This window comes from Eretmochelys imbricata, chromosome 1 (genome assembly GCF_965152235.1).
Source record: "Eretmochelys imbricata isolate rEreImb1 chromosome 1, rEreImb1.hap1, whole genome shotgun sequence".
NCBI lineage: Eukaryota > Metazoa > Chordata > Testudines > Cheloniidae > Eretmochelys > Eretmochelys imbricata.
Genome location: NC_135572.1, coordinates 208,220,558 through 208,244,401, shown reverse-complemented (window position 1 = coordinate 208,244,401; position 23,844 = coordinate 208,220,558). Strand labels below are relative to the sequence as shown.

The following is a 23,844-nucleotide window of genomic DNA, read 5'->3' as shown; positions in this document are numbered from 1 at the left end:
GACAAGGCCCTTCCCGCGAAGTGGCCACGGGAGAGGTCACGTGGGTGGCGCCGCCGCATAGCGCCGGCCCAGTCACGCCGCAGCGAGGTGAGGGGTCACGTCGGCGGGGTGGGGCGGAGCGCAGCGGACGGGCGGCCCGAGGCCCATGTGGAGGGGGAGCTGCAGGGCGAACCGCCAGCGCCGAGGAGGAGGCCGGAGCCGCATCGTCGGGCCCCGCACGCACTGAGCGCGGATCCCGGCCCCGCCAGGCCGCACCATGAAGGGGTGAGTGTGGCCCCGAGCTCCAGCTCGGCCCTGAGCCCGGGGGGCCTGGCGCGGCCCGGCCTCGCTGTGACCGGGGCCTCCCCGTGCCCGGGTCCGTGCCGCTGCCGAGCTCCCGCCCGGCATCCCCGGCTGGCGGCAGCTGGCCCTGCCTCGGCCCTGGCCAGCGAGGGAGCCCCAGGCGCCGCGGGATCAGTGGGGGAAGTCGCCTGGTCCTACCCGGCCCCGGAGTCTGCGCGGGCTGCCGGGACTGGTGGCGTGATCCTCCCGGGGCGGGGGCCAGCCCTACTCCTGGGCCGCCTCCGCCGCTCCCCAGCGAAGCTGCGCGAACACCGAGACGTTAACCGCTCTCCAGCCGCCCCACGCGCCTTGTCCGCCCCTCGCCGTGCCCCGCCGCTTCCCGGCCAAGTCCCGCCTGGGGCCCTCCATTCAGCCGGGCAGCCCCCGGCTGTCCGTGCCCGGCCCCTGGGGCGTGCTGCTGGGCCGGGCTCTTGGATTGTTGGTTGTCGTGTGGATACCTTGTGTGTGGAACGGGCTAGAGAAAACTCAGCTATTGAGTTGCAGTCGGTGCTTAGTGTTAAAGTAAAACCCATTAAAGGTCTGTCTGGTAAACACTGATGTTTATCTACAAGAAGCTCACAGCACGTTGCCCTTCGAAAGTATCCCACCTGCACGACAAAAGCGGCTCTCCTAGTCCTTGTCTCACCTTATCTGCTGTACTACAGAAATACTGGGTGGAAAAGCTGGTTCGTTCCATTCCGCTGTTGGGAAATATAGATTATCATTTTGTGCAGAGGTCTTTCCTGTGAAGTTATCTTGCCAAATTGATATAAAAACAAATTGGTTTTAGCATACAATCTCCTTAGCCTCCCTTCACGATAATAATAAAGAAGATATAACTAGTGTCATCAAATTAGTAGCTGGAAGTCACTCAGCAAAGTTCTGGATTGAACAGCGTTGGAAATAATGTTTTATCTTAAAATGTTGCCTGCCCCAGGCCAGGTAGAATTTTGTGTGACTGCTTTATAGGGAGGTTTGAAAGGATGGTGTAATTTCCATGAGTATTTGCTTTGATGTAGTCTTTAAATTCTATTGACATCTCTTTGAGGTTGCAGGACATGGATGGATGAAAAAGAGCTATGTTTTGTAGCTAACAATGATTTCTGCAGTGTAATCTGTTTGGGGTCTCCCTCCCTTTCTGGTTGTCTTGTGAAAATGTAGGAGGGTGACAAATGTGGTAAATGACACACTGATTCCACTGCTAAACAGAGGTAACATGGTCTAGTGCTTTGAACACAGGACTGGAAGTCATGAGACCAAGGTTCTGTTCCCAGATTTGATGACCTGTTTATGTCTAGTGTCTCAATTTCTCTTTCTATAAAATAAGGGTGTTCCTAAGCTGTCTTCCAGAGGTGGTGTTGCAAATAATTACTGTTTGGAAAGTGTTTTATAAGTGTCCAATATTACTATTCCAGTTTGGCAGCTTAAGGCAGGGTGAATGATAGCTGAAGTTCTTAGGTTTTTAAACCACTTTCTATTTGTTATTAACTTGTTAGCAGTTGGGATGAGGTCACAAACCAAGGCTGCTTGATGATAAAAACTTGGTTATCTCTCATTTTCATGACTAATTTCAAACACCTTAAATGGTTTTCGGGGACTGAGTCAGTGAAGCTGAGAGATAAAAAACAGGCTCCAAAACTTAGACATCAGGTAACAATGTGGAATGGTTCCATAGAATTGCATACGAATAAAAGATTGCCCAACAGGAGTGATGGATTCCTTTCTCTTTTCCCACTCCCTTGGAGCTAGTCAGAGTTACCTTATTTGGTGTAGGGAAGGGCAATAGAATTGATCAGCAAAGGTGAGCCAGCAGTTGGCATAGTTATTAAGTTAGGTCCGCCCCTTTGTTGCTGGAGCTAGAATTTTGTCTTTTTCTTCTCTTTGTAACCCATCATGCAGATTTCTACAGCTTGGCTCTCCTCTGACTCCATGTTGATTGTGTATCAGACAGAGGAGCTATTTGGGCCTGGATATGATACTTGTATGTCTATGCATGTCAGGGCAGACCAGACTGGGGTCTCTTGGCAGGATATAGTTATATATCCCTCTAGTGCAGCTCTGTTGTGTTCTGTGTACTCTTGGCTTTCAGTGGCTTCTGAGTTTGGGGCTCCCATACAAGTACAACACCCCACTACCACCCCCTCATAACAATTTAATACTCAATTTTATGTCCCCAATCCTGCTCCATTCAGGTCAGTTCTGGAAGAAGCCATTCATAGTCCTCTAATGTTCTGTGACCCTTCAAATCTAAGGAGGCAGTGGCACAGTGTATGTGGTTTATGGCTCTTCTCTCCAATCTCTCTGAATTTAGAAGAACATGCAGCAGTGAAGCTGCGTGTGCAGTTGCTTCACGTTCTATGTTGAATCTACCATATCATTTAGTGTGGCCATAGAATCTGCATAGGCCCAGAACCCCCTCTGCTGAGAGCAAGGAGAAATCAATGAGAAGTTAAGGGGCCTCTGCTGGCAGCTGCTGTGGCTCCTTGGATTCCAGCAAGTGAGCCGAACTGTAAGCTTCTGAACAAGTCTTCCACTGCTGGTGCTCGCAGAAGTTCCCATCATTCTCTTCTAAGGAGACCTATGCTACTGGAGGGAGCCTCTTCCCATTTTTAAAACTCCTGTCCATTGGACTTTCCAATGCTGGAAGTTCTAGCAGAAAGATCCCTGTTACTGACAGATATTGCATAAGATGGAGAAGAGCTGTGGTTTCTTTCAAGGAGGATGTGAAATCATCTAGCTGTGAAAAACAGTTTTCTCTGATTTGTTCTGTTTTACGAGAGGTTAAACATTAGACTTTTGGAAGGGTAATTATCAGGATCTCATTTGTTTTTCTGAAGATCATGATCACATTTGCTTTTCTCTCATCTTCTACACCTTCCCCGTTTTTTCATGACTTAAGCCATGTCTACACTACAAAATTACATCAACCTAACTTAACATCAACATACAGCTATTGCAGTTATTAAATCGCTTGTGTGTGTGCACACTTGACTCCTTGTGTCAGCGGTGCACATTCTCTCCATTAGTGCTTGTATCGATTGTACTGTCATGGTGGGGTGGCTCGTGAAAGCCAGTAACAGTCGATGTAAGCAATGAATCTCTGCACTAACACTGCTTCAACCTAATTACGTCGACCGTGACTCTATGCTGCTTTGGAAGGCGGTGTTACAAAAGCAGCTTAGAGAGGCACTTATGTCAGCTGGAGCCAAATTTAAGTGAAGACACTTCCACAGCTAGGTCAAGGCAAGGCAGCTTATGTCGAATTAATCCTGTAGTGTAGACCAGGCCTTACTCACTAAGTTTATCCAATGTAAAGGTTATCTGCAAAACTTTTTCATGTTTGTTCACTTTGCAGCTTGTGAAATTGATGGTCCATGGAGATCCACTTTTGCTTCTCTTATTTTTGCCATAAATCTAGTTTTCATATTTTTTTTAATTAAAAATATTGGCTCTGATTAGTTGTGGGGGGGACTTTAGTGAGAGGAACTTGAACTCCGCCCCCTGTTGACCTCACTGTTTGCATGCAAAGCAGTTGCGAATAGCATCCCTGTCTCTATATCACATTCTGTTACACTGTTTTGTTAAAGTTTTTACATTGCTGCCTCCAAGCAAGGACTGTACAAAGGGAGGTTCTCACTGACTTGCAAGAGCTCAAGTTACAACTTGCTGATTAACATTTCTGTGGGATTTGTAATGTGTCAGAAAATAAAGTTATACCACCTGCTGAGGCAGGAGGGGTCTAGCCAAAAGGCAGACTTCAAAGAGGAATGAAAAACAAAAAAGCAGTTTCTCAGAAGCTCTATCTGTGGCCTTAAGGACTCTACTCTACAGGTTGATTCAGATGTCATGATATTATCCAGGGTGGTGTTTCTCAATAACCGGTTCATGGACCAATGCCAGTCCCTAAAATCTCCTTGACACAGTTCAGGAATGCAGAAAACTAGTCCCTGGAATCAAAAAGGTTGAGAAACACTGGTCCAGGGGACCCAACTGAAATCGGGACCCTACTATGCTAGATACTACACATATGCATAGTAATCAACGGTCTTTTCCACCCCCTATTCCCCCAAAAAGCTTTGAAACTTGGAAGCCTTGCAGATGAGCTCTTCCAGAGGCAGCTGGCTCTCTGTGGACTTATAGAGGTGAGACTACAGCTGGGAACATTGAATATAGGCCAGAGAAGTGGTGGTAATATGCATGAAACCCCTGAAGAGCACATGATGAATAGCTATGGCTAGGCTTAGACCTCAGATGAGTAGGTATTGAGGAAACATGTAAAGCCCTAATGCCTGAGGATATCAAACTGTAGATCAAGTTTGTGAAGCCTTGTGCTCACGTTGGACTCTTTGCTGTGCCTGGACAGGTAGACTGCCACAATAATACAGGAATGTCCTTGTCCTTCAGTTGGCTAGGAAAGTGAGTCCTGAACTGAGGACCTAGATCTGGTAATCCTACGCTTTCATGTACCGTGGGTAGAATGTGACCATCACACAACAGCTACATTTGATACAGCACACTACAGGCTGCATCAGAAGCAACATGAGAAACACACATTTACTTAGCCCTGGCAAGCCAGGGGACAAATTTAAGCCAAATATGGGGAGGTGGGTAGGGAGGCAGCAGGGGCAATGGGATGGATGGGCGGCTGGGGCTGGCACCTGCTGCCAAGCAGCCAGGGCCCCACAGTTGGAGGCAGCATGGCCAGAGCCTGAACCCCCACCATCCCCGGAAAGGTGGGGAAACTCACACTAGCTGCCTGCTCCAGCATTTTTGGCTCCAGAGGAGGGCACGGCCCAACTCCTGTTGGCAGCCCTGCGGGAGGGGCTGCTGCTTTGCACCCCCCAATTCCCCCACAGTTGGCTGCATTTGAAAAATGCTGCAGGGAAGCAGAGTAGGTGTGCAACCCACAGGTCTTTAAGGGATAGTTGAAAACAAACTGACATGCCCCTGAACCCTGAGTAACCTGTGTGCCTAGCAAGAAAGCTAATCTGTTTAAGAAAACTAGAGGCTCTTCTGGCTTTGGAGGAGATTCTAAGCAAAGCTATGCTTTGCAGATCATTCATAGCTCTGTTTCAGTTTTAATTTATGGGAGTGCATTATCCTGTCTTGACTTCTGTTTTAACTTGCAAGCCAAAACAGAAGCAATAAAGTTAGCTTGCTGTATACTGGGCAGCAAACCCTCTCCTAAGTCCTCAATTTGTTGTGTTAAATTTTTTTCTCCCCCAGCTTACTTTGACTGTTCCTTGATACCTCCAGTAAAATTTGTGAGTTGGAGATTCTGTTCTGCTAAATTTAGAACACCAGCTGCTTTAGATAAATCTGAGCTCTGCTATCAGTTACACAGAGATCTGTTTCAGTCAGGTACATCCCTTTAGGAAGGGACTTGCATTAATTAGGCTATGTCTATACTACGGTGGTAAGTTGAACTAGGCTACACAACTCCAGCTACATAAATAACATAGCTGAAGTCCACGTTCTTTAGGTTGAGTTACCATGGGGTCTGCACTGTGGGGGGTCGACGGGAGACACTCTCCTGCCGACTTACCTTACTCTTCTCGTTGGGGGTATAATACAGGGGTTGACTGGGGAGCGATCTGCTGTCGATTTGGTGGGTCTTCACTAGACCCGCTAAATCGACCGCCGGTGGATCGATCTCAGAGCATCGATCCTAGCTGTAGTGTAGACATAGCTTTATGGTTGAATGGGGCTGAGATTCTTGTAACATTTAAAAAAAAAACTTGAAATTTCCCTTTCTCCTCTTTATAGTGGGTTCTAACTGGTTTTGAAAGCTCTGAATATTGATTGTCACTGAAGCTTCTCATCATGATCCATGTTTCTGGGAAATAATTTGAATTCCTTTTGAACTGTAAACTGGTACAGCGTTCAGAGTAACAGCCGTGTTAGTCTGTATTCGCAAAAAGAAAAGGTGTACTTGTGGCACCTTAGAGACTAACCAATTTATTTGAGCATAAGCTTTCGTGAGCTACAGCTCACTTCATCAGATGTGTACTGTGGAAACTGCAGAAGACATTATATACACAGACACTATGAAACAATACCTCCTCCCACCCCACTCTCCTGCTGGTAATAGCTTATCTAAAGTGATCACTCTCCTTACAATGTGTATGAAAATCAAGGTGGGCCATTTCCAGCACAAATCCCGGTTTTCTCACCTCCCACCCCCATACACACACAAACTCACTCTCCTGCTGGTAATAGTTCATCCAAAGTGACCACTCTCCCTACAATGTGCATGATAATCAAGTTGGGCCATTTCCAATCATACACATTGTAAGGAGAGTGATCACTTTAGATAAGGATACCAGCAGGAGAGTGGGGTGGGAGGAGGTATTGTTTCATGGTCTCTATGTATATAATGTCTTCTGCAGTTTCCACAGTATGCATCCGATGAAGTGAGCTGTAGCTCACGAAAGCTTATGCTCAAATAAATTGGTTAGTCTCTAAGGTGCCACAAGTACTCCTTTTCTTTTTGGTACAGCATTGCTTCCTTTGAGTACACCATCAAGGGGACACATTCTGCCCTGGTGTAAGCAGATGCTGCTGCCGCCACTGAAGTGAGTGGGACTTGTCAGTTCCACCAGGGCCAAATAGGTTATTTACCTACCAACTTCAAATCTACAGTTTGCACAGTAACACCAACTCTGCGCTCCCCTATGTATGGTTTTCAACCCATACCACAATGAGTTGTAATTAGATCTCGGGGGAAGCAGGCTTGTGTTTGGCAAGCACTGGAAAGATTGTAGAGCAGTGATAGTGAGAGTGCACGTGTTAATGCCAGTGTTCTGGGCAGGCTTCCAGTTTCAGTAGCAATAAGCACCTCACTAAATTCCTACTTCCATTTCAATTTGATGTAGAATCGTTCTTTGTTTCCTTTCTTAAATTTGTGTAATGTTTCTGTGCATTGTCAGCAGCTGCATTATACCCCAGAAGTCATGGGTGCCCTTCAGTAGTGAAGTGATTCCTTTACATAATGTTTGTGGGATGAAAAGTGCCATATAGTATGGAAAGACCAAAGTTTCTCTGGAGTTCCACTTGCTACTAGACTTCTAATCGTAAGACAAGGTTCCTCAGACATCCTTGTAACTTAACTCTGGACATTGAGCTTGACTTTTTGAAAACATGAAGTAGACTTTTTTGGACATTAAAGTAAATTAAACACTTTTGCAGTTTGAGATTTTTTTTTAAAATCACTTAGTGAAGTGTTGATGAAGAAGAATGGTGTAGTATTTTTGTCCAATGGACTCAAATTCCACCAGACTTGAAGTTGCATGTATGTTGTGACACACTTGCCCTAAACTCCATAGTGAGGCCCATTGAATTTCATCACATTGTACACACACACATACTACACACTGGAAATTCTTTGTCAGCGTCATTTAAATGGTCAGTGGAGATTGTATTATCTAACTTAGTAAAAAACAGTACAATCCTGACACTTTGCTTTAATTTGGTATTAAATTCTATTTTATGTTGACAAGTTTAACGGGCTGCAGAATTTTGTATTAAAAACACAACTTTTGGGAGTTGTAGTAGAAATTTGGGAGTGGGGTGTCAGAGCAAGAAATTTTGGCATCCGGGTGGGGGACAAATGGGACTCCTCTGTCACCTATACAGTTGTCAGTAGTTTGAGATTATGGGATGAGGACATTAGGTGGATGTTTCTGCTAAAATTATTAGTGAAATAATGTTGTCGGTTTCAGTGTTAATGCTCCATTAAGATAGGGACATTTCATATCATTGATTGTTTCAGGCTGTCTGAAGACTTGAGTATCTATGACTGCATCTGTTACACTAACAGTGGTCTCCAACCTTTTTACGCACAAGATGACTTTTTGAATTTAAGTGCAACCCAGGATCGGCCCCGCCCACTCCACCCCCCCCATCGCTCACTCTCCCCCACCCTCACTCACTTTCATAGGGCAGGGGGTTGGGTTTCGAGAGGGGGTACGGGCTGTGGGCTGGGGCAGAGGGGTTCGGAGTGTGGGAGTGGGCTCCGGGCTGAGCCTGGTGAAGGAGGGGGTGAGGGGTGCAAGCTCTGGGAGGGAGTTTGAGTGCAGGAGTGGGCTCCGGGGTGGGACAGAGTATTGGGTGTAGAAGGGAGTGCAGGTTGCTGGCTCTGGGAGGGGGCTTGGGATGTGGGCTCCTACTGGGTGGCACTTACGTTGGGCGGCTCCTGGTTGGTGGCACAGCAGGGCTAAGGCAAGCGGCCAGCATGCTCCTGTGGCCCCGGGGGGGGGGGGGTGCGGCTTGTGACTCCACACACTGCTCATGCCTGCAAGCACCGCCCCTGCAGCTCCCATTGGCCACACTTTCCTGTTCCTGGCCAATGGGAGCTGCAGGGGCAGTGCTTGTAGGAGGAGCAGCGTGCGGAGACACTTGCCCCACCCTGCCAGGGGCTGCAGGGGGGTGCTGGCTGCTTCTGGGAGTGGCATAGGGCAGGCCGGGAGCCTTTTGGGGCTGGAGATCACAATCGATTGTTAGAGGCTCCAGGATTGACCAGTCAATCGTGATCTAGAGATCTGCACTAGAGTCTGGTCTACACCTAAAACTTAGGTCAACCTAGCTATATTGTTCAGGGCTGTGAAAAATTTCTTGCCTTGTGCTATGTAGTTAGGTTGTCCTAACCCCCACTGTAGACATAATTAGGTTGACAGAAGAATTAGTCTGTTGACCTATTTACTGCCTCTCAAAGGGGTGGATTTACTACAGCCATGGAAAAATCCCTTCCATTGCAGTAGTATGTGTCTATGCTAGAGTGGCTTAGCTACAGTGCTACAGCTGTACCACTGTAGCACTTGTAGTGCGGGAGTACCCTGAATTTGTCTTTAAAGTTTTCTTCACCACCATAAGGGATAGAAATTCTGCAACAAATTACATACAGAGTGGAATGCACAGAGATGGCCTCCTCAGGATATACTAAATAGAAAAAGTAAACAGTTTTCATTAATACCTTGGGCATAGAATAGTTTTTAGCAAATAACAAAAGAATACACGTTCATTACTAACATTTTTTTTCAAACGCTATACTTGTGTTGTCACTGATGCAAATGAAGAGAAAAGCATGGCCAAATATATATGCTTTGTCCGAGATATGTTTGGTCTAGGGCAACTTTACAAGTCCTTAGATTTGAAGACGGAAAACTGTCTGTCTGTACAGAGTGACTCTTGCAGATAGTGAGCTTCAGCATGTATGCGCTGAATGGTCCCTGTTTTCCATGTACTTATGCTGTCCTATCTCTCCCTAGACAAAATGAATCTATTTTTCTTTGTCCACAGTTCTTCAGAGCTAATGCAGTTCATGTGATTCTCAGATCTTTAAGGCCTGTTGTGGACATTAGATATTGTCCACGCAGGTGCTCCGAAGAGCAGTGTTGGGCCAGGTTGGGCTTTGAAGTCCTGTGCAAACTGGAGGAGCATTTGGAGAGGGAGGCCTGTGTGGTGAGGAATGGAGGGCCAAGCTCTCCTTCAGTTCATGAAGATTTTTGGGGTCTAATTTATGTGATGACAATCATGTAGTGGTATATACTGAAAATAACACTGAAAATATGCTTTCAACAAAAGATTCCTCTATGGCATTGTATCTGGTCCTCTCTCTTCTTGTTGGCACTGACTCTTCGAGATGAAATCCAGTTACACCTGCTATCAAGAACTGGGTTTGATGCATTTTAAAGGACCATTTGCAAGCGTGTGGATTTTAGAAGAACCATATAGACTGGGTCTAGAGCGCTGAGTGAATGTTTAGATGAGACCCTACACCAATGGCATGTTAGATATTTTTTGCAGCAGTGAAAAGAGGGGCTTGCAACATCACTGCTTGCCCCAGGGTAAGTCACGTTGGTTCAAGCCTTGCTTTACATTGGTGCAATTATGCTGAGGAAAAGGAGAGAGGTTGCACTGATGCAGTAGTGCCAAAATCCTTAATGTAGACATGCTCAGAGTAGCCTAAGGCAAAAGAGATAGCGGTGACACAGAGGGAATGGCAAAAACTGTGAGGGTGACAAGAAAAATGGGTACTTTGTGGAATAGCTCAACAGGGCCACTTGGTTCCCAGTCATTTCTGCTTTTAATACACTCAGATATATTAAATAAACTATAAAATAGAAGTAGGGTGATATTAGCTGTGTACATGGCATTGGTGAGGTCATTACTGGAATATTGCATGCAGTGCCGGTGTCATACTCTAAAAGGGAAATGGAAAAACTGGAGAGGGTTCAGCAACAAGCTACAAGAATGATTAATGGTCTGGAAAACACACCTTACAATGAGACTAACCAAGGTTAACTTATTTAGTTTACCAAAGGAAAGGTTAAGAGGGGGCTGGATCTGTCTATAATTATCTACAGAAGGAGAAGATACCTTCTGTATCTTCTATCTGATACGGGGGAGGGATAGCTCAGTGGTTTGAGCATCAGCCTGCTAAACCCAGGGTTGTGAGTTCAATCGTTGAGGGGGCCATTTAGGGATCTGGGCAAAAATTGGGGATTGGTTTTGCTTTGAGCAGGGGGTTGGACTAGATGACCTCCTGAGGTCCCTTCCAACCCTGATATTCTGTGATTCTATACCTGAAAGCTCTTTAATCTAGCAGGCAAAGATATGACAAGATCTAGTGGCTGAAAGTTGAAGTCAGCAAAGTTCAAATTGGAAATAAGATGCAATATTTTTTAACAGTGAGAGTAATTAACCATTGGAACATATTGCCAAGGGATGCAGTAAATTCTCTATCCCTTGAGTCTTTAAATCAAGACTGCATGGCTTTTTGAAAGGTAAGATATGCTCTAGTAGCTTAGCCACAAGTTTTTGGGCTCAATGCAGGAATCACTAGGAGAAAACTATGGCTTTTGTTATGCAGGAGATCAAACTCAGAAGGATCGTTATCGTCATCTAAGCCTTAGAATCTATGAATGAAATAGCCTTGCAGACCTTGTGAATTCTTCAGTAGCTGTACAGAAATAATGCACACTTTATAAAGTGTGTGTTTGGGCTGTGTACACTTCTTAAAGTACATACTGGGGGTTCTATACTGTGGCCCTAAGATCTGTAGTAGCTCTCTCAGGCTATAACACTATGCTTAGAAAACAAAAACCTAACTTCCTTCATTGCTGGTGGTAGTTGACTTGATAGTTAATTAAGATGTATATTGTACCTAAAGTGATTAAATACAGTTGAACTTGTCAGTAGCTAATCAAGAGACTAAAAAATTGTTTGCTTAAAGAAGTTGATCTCTTAATAAAACAGAGCTAAACTGTATCCCGCATGTTTGGGGCAGTACTTGAAGACAGCAGGGTGCCTAGTTCAGCAGAGGTCATACTTGTTTTACAGTGTTCTGCATATGTCATCTATACTTTTTTTTTTCTTCTAAAGACACTAACCCGTGTGAACAGCTCTAGCTGTTAGGAAAAAAAGTGCAGGAAATCAAAATAATTCTAGAGAAGTGTACTTACCTCGAACCTTGCCAGCCTGCATATGTCTTTGTAAAATGGTCTTCCTGAAAACAGAATTGTTATAGAGTGTAAAACAAAACAAAACGCTAATGGTGTCTCTTGAGCAGAAGAAAATTCTAGTTGTCTATACGTTAGTCAATAAAATTGAGGCCGTAGACTAATCTGGAATCATCCAGGCTTGCTCCTCAGTCATAACACACAATGAGCTGGCAGCTGCCTGTGTATATAGAGCTGTCCACTTGGAACAAGGTTGTTTTTTTTTTTTCATTATGCTAGTCCTTGCTAAAGCTGTTGGAGCATTCTTTTAAGTCCCCCTCCATAGCTTGGAGAGAAATTGGCAGGGATGGTGTATACAGTTGATATCCCCACACATTGCTGTCCTGGATGCATCATGTTCCTACCAGGAGTCTGTATTCTGGATTTATGAAAGGGCATGTTATTTTTCCTCAGTATTGTTCATCATAATGGTATTTCAAAAGTTGTAGATTACAGTCCCAGTTCTGCTCCTGTCATATTTAACAGGACCAGTGACTTTGATGACTGTAATCTGTGACCTTTTCCCCCCAAGCAGTAGTTCACCAGCATATTAAAACAGATCTAGCTCAAGTGCTCGTGGCAATATTTTGTGCAGCCTCCAGGACTCTCTGGGAAGGAAGTTTAGGGAGGACCTGCCTTTCTTAAGTAATTTGACTTCTCTTAGGTTCATCCCCTGATTTTGTTGAAAATCAGCACAAATTCAGGACTATCTTGTTAGTAGTTGGACTTGGCTAAGGAGCTTATTCTGTACATTGAACAGATGGAGAGAGGCACGCATGAGGCTGGCACAGAGGCAATCTTAGTGAATCTGTGGTAAAAATTTAAGGGGAAGGTTTGGAAACTAGTGCCACTTGGCTCACAGGGTGATTCTGACATTTTCTTGTCATGTTCTCTTTTTGCTTTCTTTCTCCAATGCTGGCACAACCACACACACACACAGACACAGTATTTTGTGGAGAGCCAGCCTTGTGTGACCATTTCAAGACCTTTAGCATCTTCTGAATTTATGGTACTGATTGGGACTTTTTCTTGGTATTAAAGCAGCTGCCCGCAAAAGAGGGAGTAGGAGCTGTGTGTGCGTGTTGACCCCACACCAATGATTCAGGTAGCTATTCAATTGGTTGTTCAGCTAACTAGCCCTCTATGTATAAATAAAATACCTGGTTTTAAATATTTGATATACTTATAAATTGTGGGTTTGTAGACGTGTTAAGCATGTTTTGATTTGTTCCAGTAGCCGGATCGAGCTGGGAGATGTGACGCCACACAACATTAAGCAGCTGAAGAGGTTAAATCAGGTCATTTTTCCTGTCAGCTACAATGACAAGTTCTACAAGGATGTGCTGGAGGTTGGCGAACTAGCTAAATTAGGTACAGTTTTTGTCCGTAGTTTGGGGGTGGGTGGAAGTATTACCCTCCTCTGTTCTTGGTATTTGTGACACTAGCTCCTCCTGTTCTGTTAAGCAGTGAAAATATGCTTAGCTCTGTATGAGGCACAGTCCTTACCCTAAAGAACTTGCAGTCTAAATAGGGTCTTTCTTTACTGGGAGTAGGTGTTCTGTTCAGTACCAGGGGAAGCACAGGAAGATGTATGTGGAATCTTACCCCTTTTTCCTACGGGGTTCATTGGCTGGACTTCTGATTAATCAAATCCTTTGACATGAGCACCACAGGGCAAACATCACCCAGAAAATGTCAGCCAAGATTTAACATTTACCTGAATGTTTCTTGGAGCAGTGTAGAAGAAGTTAATTGGATATATCTCCATATGACTTATTTGACTAAAAGTTTTATTGTATTTTCGGGAAGAATATAATTATCCATGTTCCCCAGAAAAAGGGAAAAAGTGGTTATGGGGAAAAAGAAGAGAAGTGAAGGAAGACAAATGAAGGATAGGATATTTATAAGACTTGAGATTTCTAAATGACCAAAACTTGACTGTTTCCCTCCCTGGCAGCATATTTCAATGATATTGCAGTGGGTGCAGTGTGCTGCAGAGTGGATCACTCTCAGAACCAGAAGAGACTTTACATCATGACACTTGGATGCCTGGCACCCTACCGAAGGCTAGGAATAGGTAAGGCTACCTGCATTTTGATCTGCATCTTCAAAAAAAAAAAAAAAAAAAAAAGTGCTGGGCAGCCTTCTGAATGCTTTTCTAAAGCTTTCAGTTCCTTTGATACAGCAGAACTTAATGCTTTATTAGAAGATGATTCCTGTCTTAGGAAGGGAGCTGTGGGAAAGAAGAACTTGTTTTATAGTGAACTCTGCTTTCCCTGTCCTGTGGAAGTGAGTCTGCTTTCTAACTCAAGATTTCAAAGGGCTCTTCGTGTATCAAGCCTAAGACCCTCCCTGTGATGTAGGTATTCTATTTTACAGATAAAAAATACCGAAGCAAAGAGAGGTGAAATGATATGCCTTAGGGTCTCACAGCCAGTCACTGGCACACGTAGAAATATAACCCACTGGACAATGTTCCATCCAGTCACCATGTATCTTAGTTTTCCATCACAATAAGTTAACTCTCCTTGTTTGAGGAGAGCTGCTATTTTCTATCTACATCATAGCGTATAGTTTCGGGGGGGTTTCAGCTTTTTCTCCCAGATCTATGGGCTTCTCACATTAATACAGGCCTTTTATTTCCATTAAAATCTTTCACTGGGACAAAAAGCCAAAAACGGAGCTTTATTCATTTAAATTATTTGTTACCTGCTTGTCAGGTAATGTTGTTAATACTGTCAGTGCTATTACTTAAATTTAATCGCATTCTTTGCTCACTTTGAGGCCCTGGAAGTTTTCTTTTGAAGAAGGTTCTCTAATCAAATCATTGGTACCACATAGAGTTGCTTATTAGCATTGTTAGGCTGTAAGCTTTTTCTGTTAACTTTAAAAGCATTAAGGCATTTTCTTAAAAGAAATTATAAAGAATTAGACTTTGTGAACAGTCAAAGGAGGGAAGATAGGCCTATTAACCTTAAATTTAATTTGCTTAAACTCTCTGCATCTGTTCACCTATGGGGAAAATACATAACAAGGTGTTGGGAGGCTTAATTCATAAATATGTAAGATGATTTGAAATCTTTCATGAAAGGTGTTACAGAAGAGCAAACTATTATGTTCAATAATCTTTTCTGTTCTAAATATGTTTCCTGGTCTTCTGACATGAGGTTTCTCCTATTTTTAATATCTTCTTTTGCAGGGAGTCCTCCTTGTGATTGATATTTTTAAGCCTCCCTGAGGCCTTTGAATTTAGGCAACTTAATTTTAAGTTACTGTTTAAAATATCCAGTGTATAGATTTTAATGTTCATAGCAGCCTCAAATAACACTTAAAACATGAAGTGCAGTATAGTATGCTAATTTCAGAGTACAATAGCAATGCTTTCAGCACTTGCTCTAGGAATATGTCATATGAACTCACTAAGAGCAGTATATCCCTGCTTAGGGAATTAAGCAGTTACAGAGCTGACTGCAAACTTTAAACTGATTTGGTTGCACATTTGTGGGGTGATTAAGTCTCTCTCTATTCCTTGGCAGGAACTAAAATGTTGAATCACGTCTTAAACATCTGTGAGAAAGATGGCACTTTTGACAACATCTATTTGTAAGTAAATGACATTCTTGCTCTCCTGGGCTTGGGAGAGGCTCCATAGGGGAGTGAGGAGGGTACAATATTTCAGTTTCAATTGCTGTGGGATGATGGATCAAAACTGGTCCCATCTTACAAATACTGCCCAGCCATTCAGCACTCAAATTCTAGATTTGTTCCAGGCACTGCCCAGTAGCAGACGCTTCCCTAGTTTTGGAAGGTTTCCTTCAAAAGTAGTGCTGAATTTTAAAGTAGGGATGTCGATTAATCACAGTTAACTCATGCAATTAACTCAAAAAAATTAATCGCAGTTAAAAGAATTAGTCACTATTAATTGCAGTGTTAAACAATAGAATACCAATTTAAACGTATTAAACATTTTTGGATGTTTTTCTACATTTTCAAATATATCGATTTCAATTACAACACAGAATACAAAGTGTACACTGCTCACTTTATATTATTTTTGACTACAGATATTTTCACTGCATGAAAAATGATAAACAAAAGAAACAGTATTTTTCAATTCACTGCATACAAGTACTGTAGTACAATCTCTTTATCATGAAAGTGCAACTTACAAATGTAGTTTTTTTGTTTATATAACTGCACTCAAAAACAAAACAATGTAAAACTTTAGAGCCTACAAGTCCACTCAGTCCTACTTCTTGTTCAGCCAATTGTTCAGACAAACAAGTTTGTTTACAGTTACGGGAGACAATGCTGCCCACTTCTTAATGACAGTGTCACCTGAAAATGAGAACAGGCATTTGCATGGCACTGTTGTATCTGGCATCACAAGATATTTATGTTTATTTGTGCTAAAGATTCATATATCCCTTGATACTTCAACCGCCATTCCAGAGGACATGCTTCCATGCTGATGACGCTTGTTTAAAAAAAAAAAAGCGTTAATTAAATTTGTGACTGAACTCCTGGGAGGAGAATTGTATATCTCCTGTTTTACCTGCATTCTGCCTTATATTTCATGTTCTAGCAGTCTCGGATGATGACCCAGTACATGTTGTTCATTTTAAGAACACTTTCACTGCAAATCTGACAAAATGCAAAGAAGATACTAATGTGAAATTTCCAAAGATAGCTACAACACCTGACCCAAGATTTAAGAATCTGAAGTGTTTTCCAAAATCTGAGAGGGACGAGGTGTGGAGCATGCTTTCAGAAGTCTTAAAAGAGCAACACTCTGATGTGGAAATTATAGAACCCAAACCACCAAAAAAGAAAATAACCTTCTGCTGGTGGCCTCTGACTCAGATAATGAAAATGAACATGGGTTGGTCTGCACTGCTTTGGATCGTTACTGAGCAGAACCCGTCATCAGCATGGACACACGTCCTCTGGAATGGTGGTTGAAGTATCAAGGGACATAATAATCATTTTTGAATGTGGGTTTTTTTGTACATAATTCTACATTTGTGCGTTCAACTTTCATGATAAAGAGATTGCACTACAGTACTTGTATTAGGTGAATAGAAAAATACTATTTGTTTTTTACAATGCAAATATATGTAATCAAAATAAATATAAAGTGAGCACTGTACACTTCGTATTCGAAATGTAGAAAATATCCAAAAATATTTAAATAAATGATATTCTGTTATTGTTTAACAGTGCGATTAATCATGCAATTAATTGCGATTAATTTTTTTAATCGCTTGACAGCCCTATTTTAAAGCACTGTAACTACATGCTAATGGCCAAACAGCAAGATCAATTAAACAATGGGCAGCATTTAAAAATAAACAAACATTTACCACACTGATATCTCCTCTCCTTAGAGTAGGGAATACTATAAATCCTATATTAAACTAAAATGTCATAGGTGGTAAGTGTCTATAATGATACCCAGTCCACACATGTACATTAAAACACCAGATCACTAGAAAATGTGGTTTCGATCCTACTTCAGAGCAGTTGACTGAATCTTGAGCCTCCACCAGGATTGCTGAGGACCCTAGTATGTGGAATGTTTAACAAGCTAATATCTCCTGATGGATTGGTCAATCCCCACACCCAGCACTGCATTAGCAGGAAGCTGAAGCAAAGACCCTAATGGGAGAATTCTCAAAAGTTTACTGTGCTGACTCTGGCTAGTAGTGACTGATAGGAAAAGCCTTGCAGTGGAGCTTGTTTGCAAACTAACTAAAATGCTTCCTGCTCTCTCCCCTCAGAGGTAGTGGCCTATTAGGCCCATCGTTAAACATTTGTTAATGAATACTAGTTTTCCTTCTGTCTCCAAGTTAAGAAGCTACAGTAATGTGCACGTTGGAAGACTAATTGATCTGAAATATCTGCTGCTGTTGCCAAAAAAAAGGGGGAGTGGCGCGCCCTACATAATCTCTCTCTCAACCTACCAAAGTACTGTTCTAGGATGGGAGATGAATAGCTGGCAAAGATGGGCACACCAAATACCTGTTACGGGTGGCCATATTCTTGGTTTTGCTGACACTTGGGCCAACATCTTCAAATTTAGGCCCCTAACTTTAGGCAACTAATGTTCAAAAACATGGCCTTATGTCGTAAGTGTGAAATGCCCTCTTAGATGTTGACCATTGCCGGTGATGAGACTGGACTCTGTTTTTGTTCCATTGGTTCCACATCATGTCATTTAGGACCTTGATATGTGAAAGCAGTGATTCCCAAACCTTTTACTAAGGCAACCCACCAAATGCATTTTGTCTGTCTTTGCGAACCACTATTACACAGATGCACCCTTCACCCTGACACAGCAACCCTAATCCCAGCCCAGTTGCAGAAGGGACGCCCTGGGGTGAGGGCGGGGAAGTGCTGGAGAACAAACTCACTCCAGTGTGGTGCTCCTGTCCCACTGAGCTTTGCTCCAGGCATTGTGACCTGATGCATGGGTTCACAGATCCTGGAGCTGGGAGTTGGTCTAGCCCCTCAGGATTGGAGCCACTGCTGCGAGGTGAGTTCAGGTCTGGCTCACTGTCCAAACCTCCAGACCTCCCCTCTGCCCCAGGATGAGAGAAGTGTGTGTTTGCATAGGCCAGGGCCCTGTGATGGGTTAATCTCGTCCTGAATGTGGCAATGCATCTGGAACCTTGCTACCATCCCATTAGTGGGTCTGGGACCCACCATTTGGGAAATGCTGTACTAAAGCATCTAGATCACAAGCATCTGGAGTGTCTGTTCAACTCTGAAAATATTTATTTAACAGATACTATTGAGCCAGCGGGAGTCGAAACACAAATCTTTTTTTATAAGACCCATGACAGAAATTAAGTCCTCTAGCAATTTAGAATAGAAAATTAAAGGCTGTTTAGGGGGATTATCCGCCACCTCCCCAAGAGTTTCTGTTCTCCCAAGCTTTGTAAAACTCTAAAGAAGAGGGAGAAATGTTTCCCAAACCCCACAGAATCTGTCTATGCTACAAAAACTGTTGTATAGGAGGGAAGGTGCTGTAATACAAAGCCCCAACCACATCTAAACAGTCTGGTCTTGCCTGTGTGGGTTGGGTCAGGACATGTGTTAATACCATCAGAGCACTCTTTTGTTGTGGTAGAATTCATGACATGATTGTCATTGATAAGCCTGATTTTACTGTAGTGTTTAGAGCGTGTTACTGAAAGAACTTACAGAATCAAACTGCAGTAGTGTCTCCAGTGAAACTAGGTTGTATTGTTATATTTCACAAAATATCTGCCAAGGTGGAAACTACTGAGCTGATAATGTTAATACTTAACACTTCATATAATCAAAGCACTTTATATGCTAGCTAGTTGATCCCCACAACAGCTCTCTCGAGAGGGGTTAGGTTTATTTTACAGATGGGGAAATAGAGGCAGAGAGGTGAGGTGGTTAGCTAAAAGTCACAAGGGAAATCTGTGTTAGCACGGGATTAGATGTCAGAAGTTCCTAATTCTCAATTCTGTGCTCTATTAGACCATGGCATCTAACTCTAGAGCATTACCCCCCCTCACCTCCATCATAGGGCTAGTCTACACTGGCAGTGCTAAAGCGCTGCAGCAGCGCTTTAACGTGCCTGTGTGGTCGCGACACAGAGCTGGGAGAGAGCTCTCCCAGCGCTCTAAGAAAACCACCTCCACGAGGGGCGCGGCTACCAGCGCTGGGGCACTGTCTACACTGGCGCTTTACAGCGCTGAAACTTGCTGTGCTCAGGGGGGTGTTTTTTCACACCCCTGAGCGAGAAAGTTGCAGTGCTGTAAATTGCCAGTGTAGACAAGCCCTTACTCTCTATCCCTGGGTATACAATTCCTGGGTGTGTAGGCTACATTTTATACTACAGAAAATGCTGATGTCTTTTTCTCTATCCTCCTGTGTGCCCTAGGCATGTCCAGATCAGCAACGAGTCAGCTATCGACTTCTACAGAAAGTTTGGCTTTGAGATCATTGAGACGAAGAAAAACTATTACAAGAGGATAGAGCCAGCAGATGCTCATGTCCTCCAGAAAAACCTCAAAACCCCTTGTCTTGGCCAGAATGCAGATGTGCAAAAGACCGACAACTGAACAAAACCCCAATGAACACTTTCTTGCACTTGCTTGTCGCCAAATAAGGAAAGAGAGGCCTGTTGATTTTTTTTTCTCCCCCCTTCCCTTCATCTTTTTTTTTTCTTGCCCTCTCTCCAACAAAATGTAATGCTTTTCCCAAGGATTGTCCAATCATGTTTGGGTTTTTTTAGCTCTTTCTGTTCAACAGGATAGGAAGAGGTGTACAGATCTCCCTAGTTTGAGGTGTGGAGGGCTTGGGTAGGCTTTCCTGAAGTCAGTCTCCTTCAGAGAGTGATTTATCTCTTGCTTTCACACCGAAAGGTAGGGCCTAAAAAAGTCTGTGTTGAAAGAAAAAGCAATATCTTGTCCTTTTTGAGTTCTATAATACCAGTTTGTTTTTTACAGCCCCTGAAATATGTGTGAACTTTGTTTTAGCAATTCTCTTTTCCCTCTTCTTCCCCAGGCCCCCCAAAATGTTTAATCTTTCCAAATATTTTTGTTTGACTTTTTCTCCATCTCTTGCTGAGAAGAGCAGGCTGGTTTACCAGCACATTTATTGTGCCTGTGCTGAAAGTTATCACCCCAGCTGGTGCTACATTCCTTGATTGACCCAAAAAAGGATTCAGAGTGAGTTTTAGTTTCTTCCTTTTCAGCTACCATCACCATTCATCCTACCCAATTCCGACCAGACTCTTGCCAGGGTAAGAGCTAAATCTGATGTCAGCAAGAAGAGCCTTGCAAAAACATGTATCCTGAGGTGAGGTGCTTGTTTTAAGAGCAAGTGAAATTCTCCAGATCTCAGCTGTCCATAAGGGGCAGTTCATTTTATCCAGACTACTGGAATGGGAGAAGGGACTGTAAGCATCATGTCCAGTTCAATTCTAAGGCAAGTGCCTGTGTCCAAATGTTAGTTTGGTGCTAGGACTGTCAAACCTGCGGTAACAAAGAAACCTGGGATTGGAGCAAAGGTGGAGGAACCAGGCAGTGAGACTGAGAAGGGAAACCAGAGTCCTGACCCTAATCAAATAGCTTTGCAGGGGATCTCTGAAATGGCCTGGGCTCTGCTTGGCTTGCTGAGTTTATATGATCTGTGGGTATGAAGGGATTAAGAACTGCTCTTTGAACTCCTCTGAAGACTTTTCTCCCACCTGCCAGTGTTGCAGTTCTCTTGTGAAAGGGTGTTTCATGGAGCATCAGAGAAAGCAGCTCAGACTGGAACATCTTTTGGGATTTGGAAAATAGGCTGGTTGACTGGCTTCTTCCTAGTACTGTAACATAAAAACTACAGTAAACTTTTTACTGAGCTCTGCTTTGCATCCTTTCATGCTTCATTTGCATGAATTTCAGTGCTACCTTGTACACGCTGTTGTCAGCAGTTACATACCAACTTGACCTAAGAGGAGACTCCAAGCATCTGGGAAATGCACTGAATTGAAACTGACCCTCCTGCCCCATCACCTAGATTGAGATTAAACTGCATTCCTTTGCCATAAGTGTTTTTAAAAATGCAGCTGCCTGTTGAGCCCATCTGCTTCAAAAGCCTCCAACCCATGGTGCACATAACAGTATACATCTCGTGAGCAGGTGCTGTTGCTCTGAGGCTGACTTGGGAACCAAGGATTTTGACATTGGGGGTGTAAGACTAAGGCAGGAAAAAATGTCTCTCACCTCATATTATGCAATCTAGATCCCTGGTATCAAAAACAGGCAACCCCAAAACTATCACTATTCACCATGAGAGCTTTTTGAATACATTGATGAGCCTGAACTGAGTAACTGCTCATTGACTTCAGTTTCTGGATTTATGCTAATTGAGTCTTGGTGGTAGAACTCCCCGTTGGCTTTGTAAAAGCCTTGCTAGAGTGGCCAGGGGAACTGTGTTCATATCACCCTGTGGTGGACTCTAGCTAGAAAAGTGCTGACAGTGTTTCCTTGGCCACAGATTACCTAGTTTTGTAAAAGTTTTATAGCATAGTTAGACCCTGCCTACACTGATTATGGAGGCAGTTTCAGCACCTTTCTAGCAAGATTAGTGTTGAAGCACAATTAGTTCCTCAGATGCCAACATGGTTTTCTTGAACAGTTGTAGACAGGACTAAAAGGTGTTAATGGGGGGAGAGAATATGCATTGGAGGATGTTCATGCAGCACAGCTATAGTTCAGACCATAGCTGTTTTTTGTGCCAAGCCAAGTGCTCTTGATTCTTCTAGAATTAAGTGGTAAGTGTTTGGGTTGGGGAGGTAAGTATAGGGGTGAGCTTTTTAGGATTTGCTGTTGTAGGCTTCCATAAATCAGTGGTTTGTAGGCAGTTTTCCTGCAGGTTTCAAAAGCATAAATGAGTCTGGTGTCTGGACTTGCTTGGTTGTCTCTGTCTTTTTGCTTTGGGCTGCCATCATTCTATGAATGTATCCCTCAAAAAAATTCTTAGAACTCCCATTCCACAGCAAACCGGTCTCACTAACTTCTAACTAAATATTTTATAGGAAGTGGAAGGGAGAGAAACTAGAAATCAAGGCTCCTTTTCTCAGACTATTAGTCTTGGAAAATGTTTTTTTGTACTCTTAAGCACACACATCAAAAGGTTTCATCTAAAACCTCTTCAAAAGCTGCACCCCATACATGGGAAGAAGGGCAATAGTTCTGGCTACCAAACGGTTGTGTTAATATTAGTGTACCCAGACTGTTGGGTGTGGGAGGAGAACTTACCTCAGTGCTGTCAGTAGGAGACACTGGAATAGTGTTGAGTATTAGTTTGTCTGCAGTAAATTTCTATTACTTCAAATGTTACTGCAGCAGGACCTCCCATTAGCTTGAAAATAACAGCATATGCACAACGATTTAAAAAGTTAGGAGTGTCTATGAAATAATCACCAGCACTTCTGTTCTGGATGAAGAGCTTGCAGGCAACATTTAGGCTGTGTACATGCAAGTTGCTTTTAAACCTCTCTACAATAGGTTATGTCATACGTCAGTTGAACCATGAAGATACTGTCCTCCACAAAGAGACATTCGCTACCAGAAACCATAATATAGGGGCCTGGGAAAAGAAGCACCCAGAAGGATGTCCCTCGTCTGGGGGGATGGAATATTTTTTTTGTATACACAAATGGGCTGAGTTTACATGGTGCAGTTAATAGTTAAACCTGCCAATGCTGTTACAGCTAAAACAAATAAGTGATATTGTGTTAATTCTTGATGGTGCCCTGTGATGTCTAGTAAATTTGAACCAAAAACCCCCACTGTTACATTCTCCTCCCCTGTGCTGTGATCCAGGTTCAGCAACTATGCACAGAGTCTGTTTTGTAATGTTTGTGCTGGCTTGGATGTTTTTTTGGAATCTGCAACTGCCTCGTACTGAACATGGCTAAGATTGCCCCTGTCTCTTGATTAGGACTTTGTCTGAATGTGCCGGTGCACTGTGCAGCTTACAGATGCATCCTCAATGTTATGACTTTTAAATTACTGGGGTAATCAAATTCTTTACAAATAAGATGGTCCATTTTTAATCTAGATCATTGCCCTTGTACATCAGGAGCATGTTTTGTTTTTCTCAAACTCTTGAAAGTAAAACTTTTAAAAATACTGTTCAGAATAAACGTGCACTATTGGAGTTGTCATCCATGATTTGTCTTGTGCATTTCTTGCAACTTAGCCTTGTTTCCATCAATCCTTGGTCTGTCTGAAATCAGGTGTGGGGTTTTACTCAGGTTCTTCACAGACCATGCAGCTTTCCTCTCCTGATGATCTTCAGTAAGTTGAGCAGCATGAACTGTGGTATGGATCTGGCAGTGTGGTGATTGCTGTGTGTAAGTGACTATCAGGGAAGTGACTTTTCCAAAATCAAGGGCCACTCACTGAAATCCCCTGCCTTATGTGGGACCAGAGCAATTGTGGACACTTTAGCTGATGTACTTCTGTGGTATTGCACAAGGAGAGGGGCATCA

General features: G+C 43.3%; 1 protein-coding gene across 2 annotated transcripts; it reads left to right on the top strand.

Moving 5' to 3' along the window:
- Positions 1–98: 98 nt before the first annotated feature.
- Positions 99–23,517, top strand: NAA50 (N-alpha-acetyltransferase 50, NatE catalytic subunit). Of its 2 annotated transcripts, none has more exons than XM_077823086.1 (5): positions 99–264; positions 13,057–13,190; positions 13,777–13,896; positions 15,356–15,422; positions 19,738–23,517. In XM_077823086.1, exons 1-5 carry the CDS (start codon positions 257–259, stop codon positions 19,916–19,918), a joined length of 510 nt encoding a protein of 169 aa, XP_077679212.1. In that variant the 5' UTR covers positions 99–256; the 3' UTR covers positions 19,919–23,517. The 2 variants fall into 2 exon arrangements, with proteins under 2 accessions (XP_077679212.1, XP_077679203.1); XM_077823077.1 differs by having other exon boundaries at positions 13,054–13,190.
- Positions 23,518–23,844: the final 327 nt, after the last annotated feature.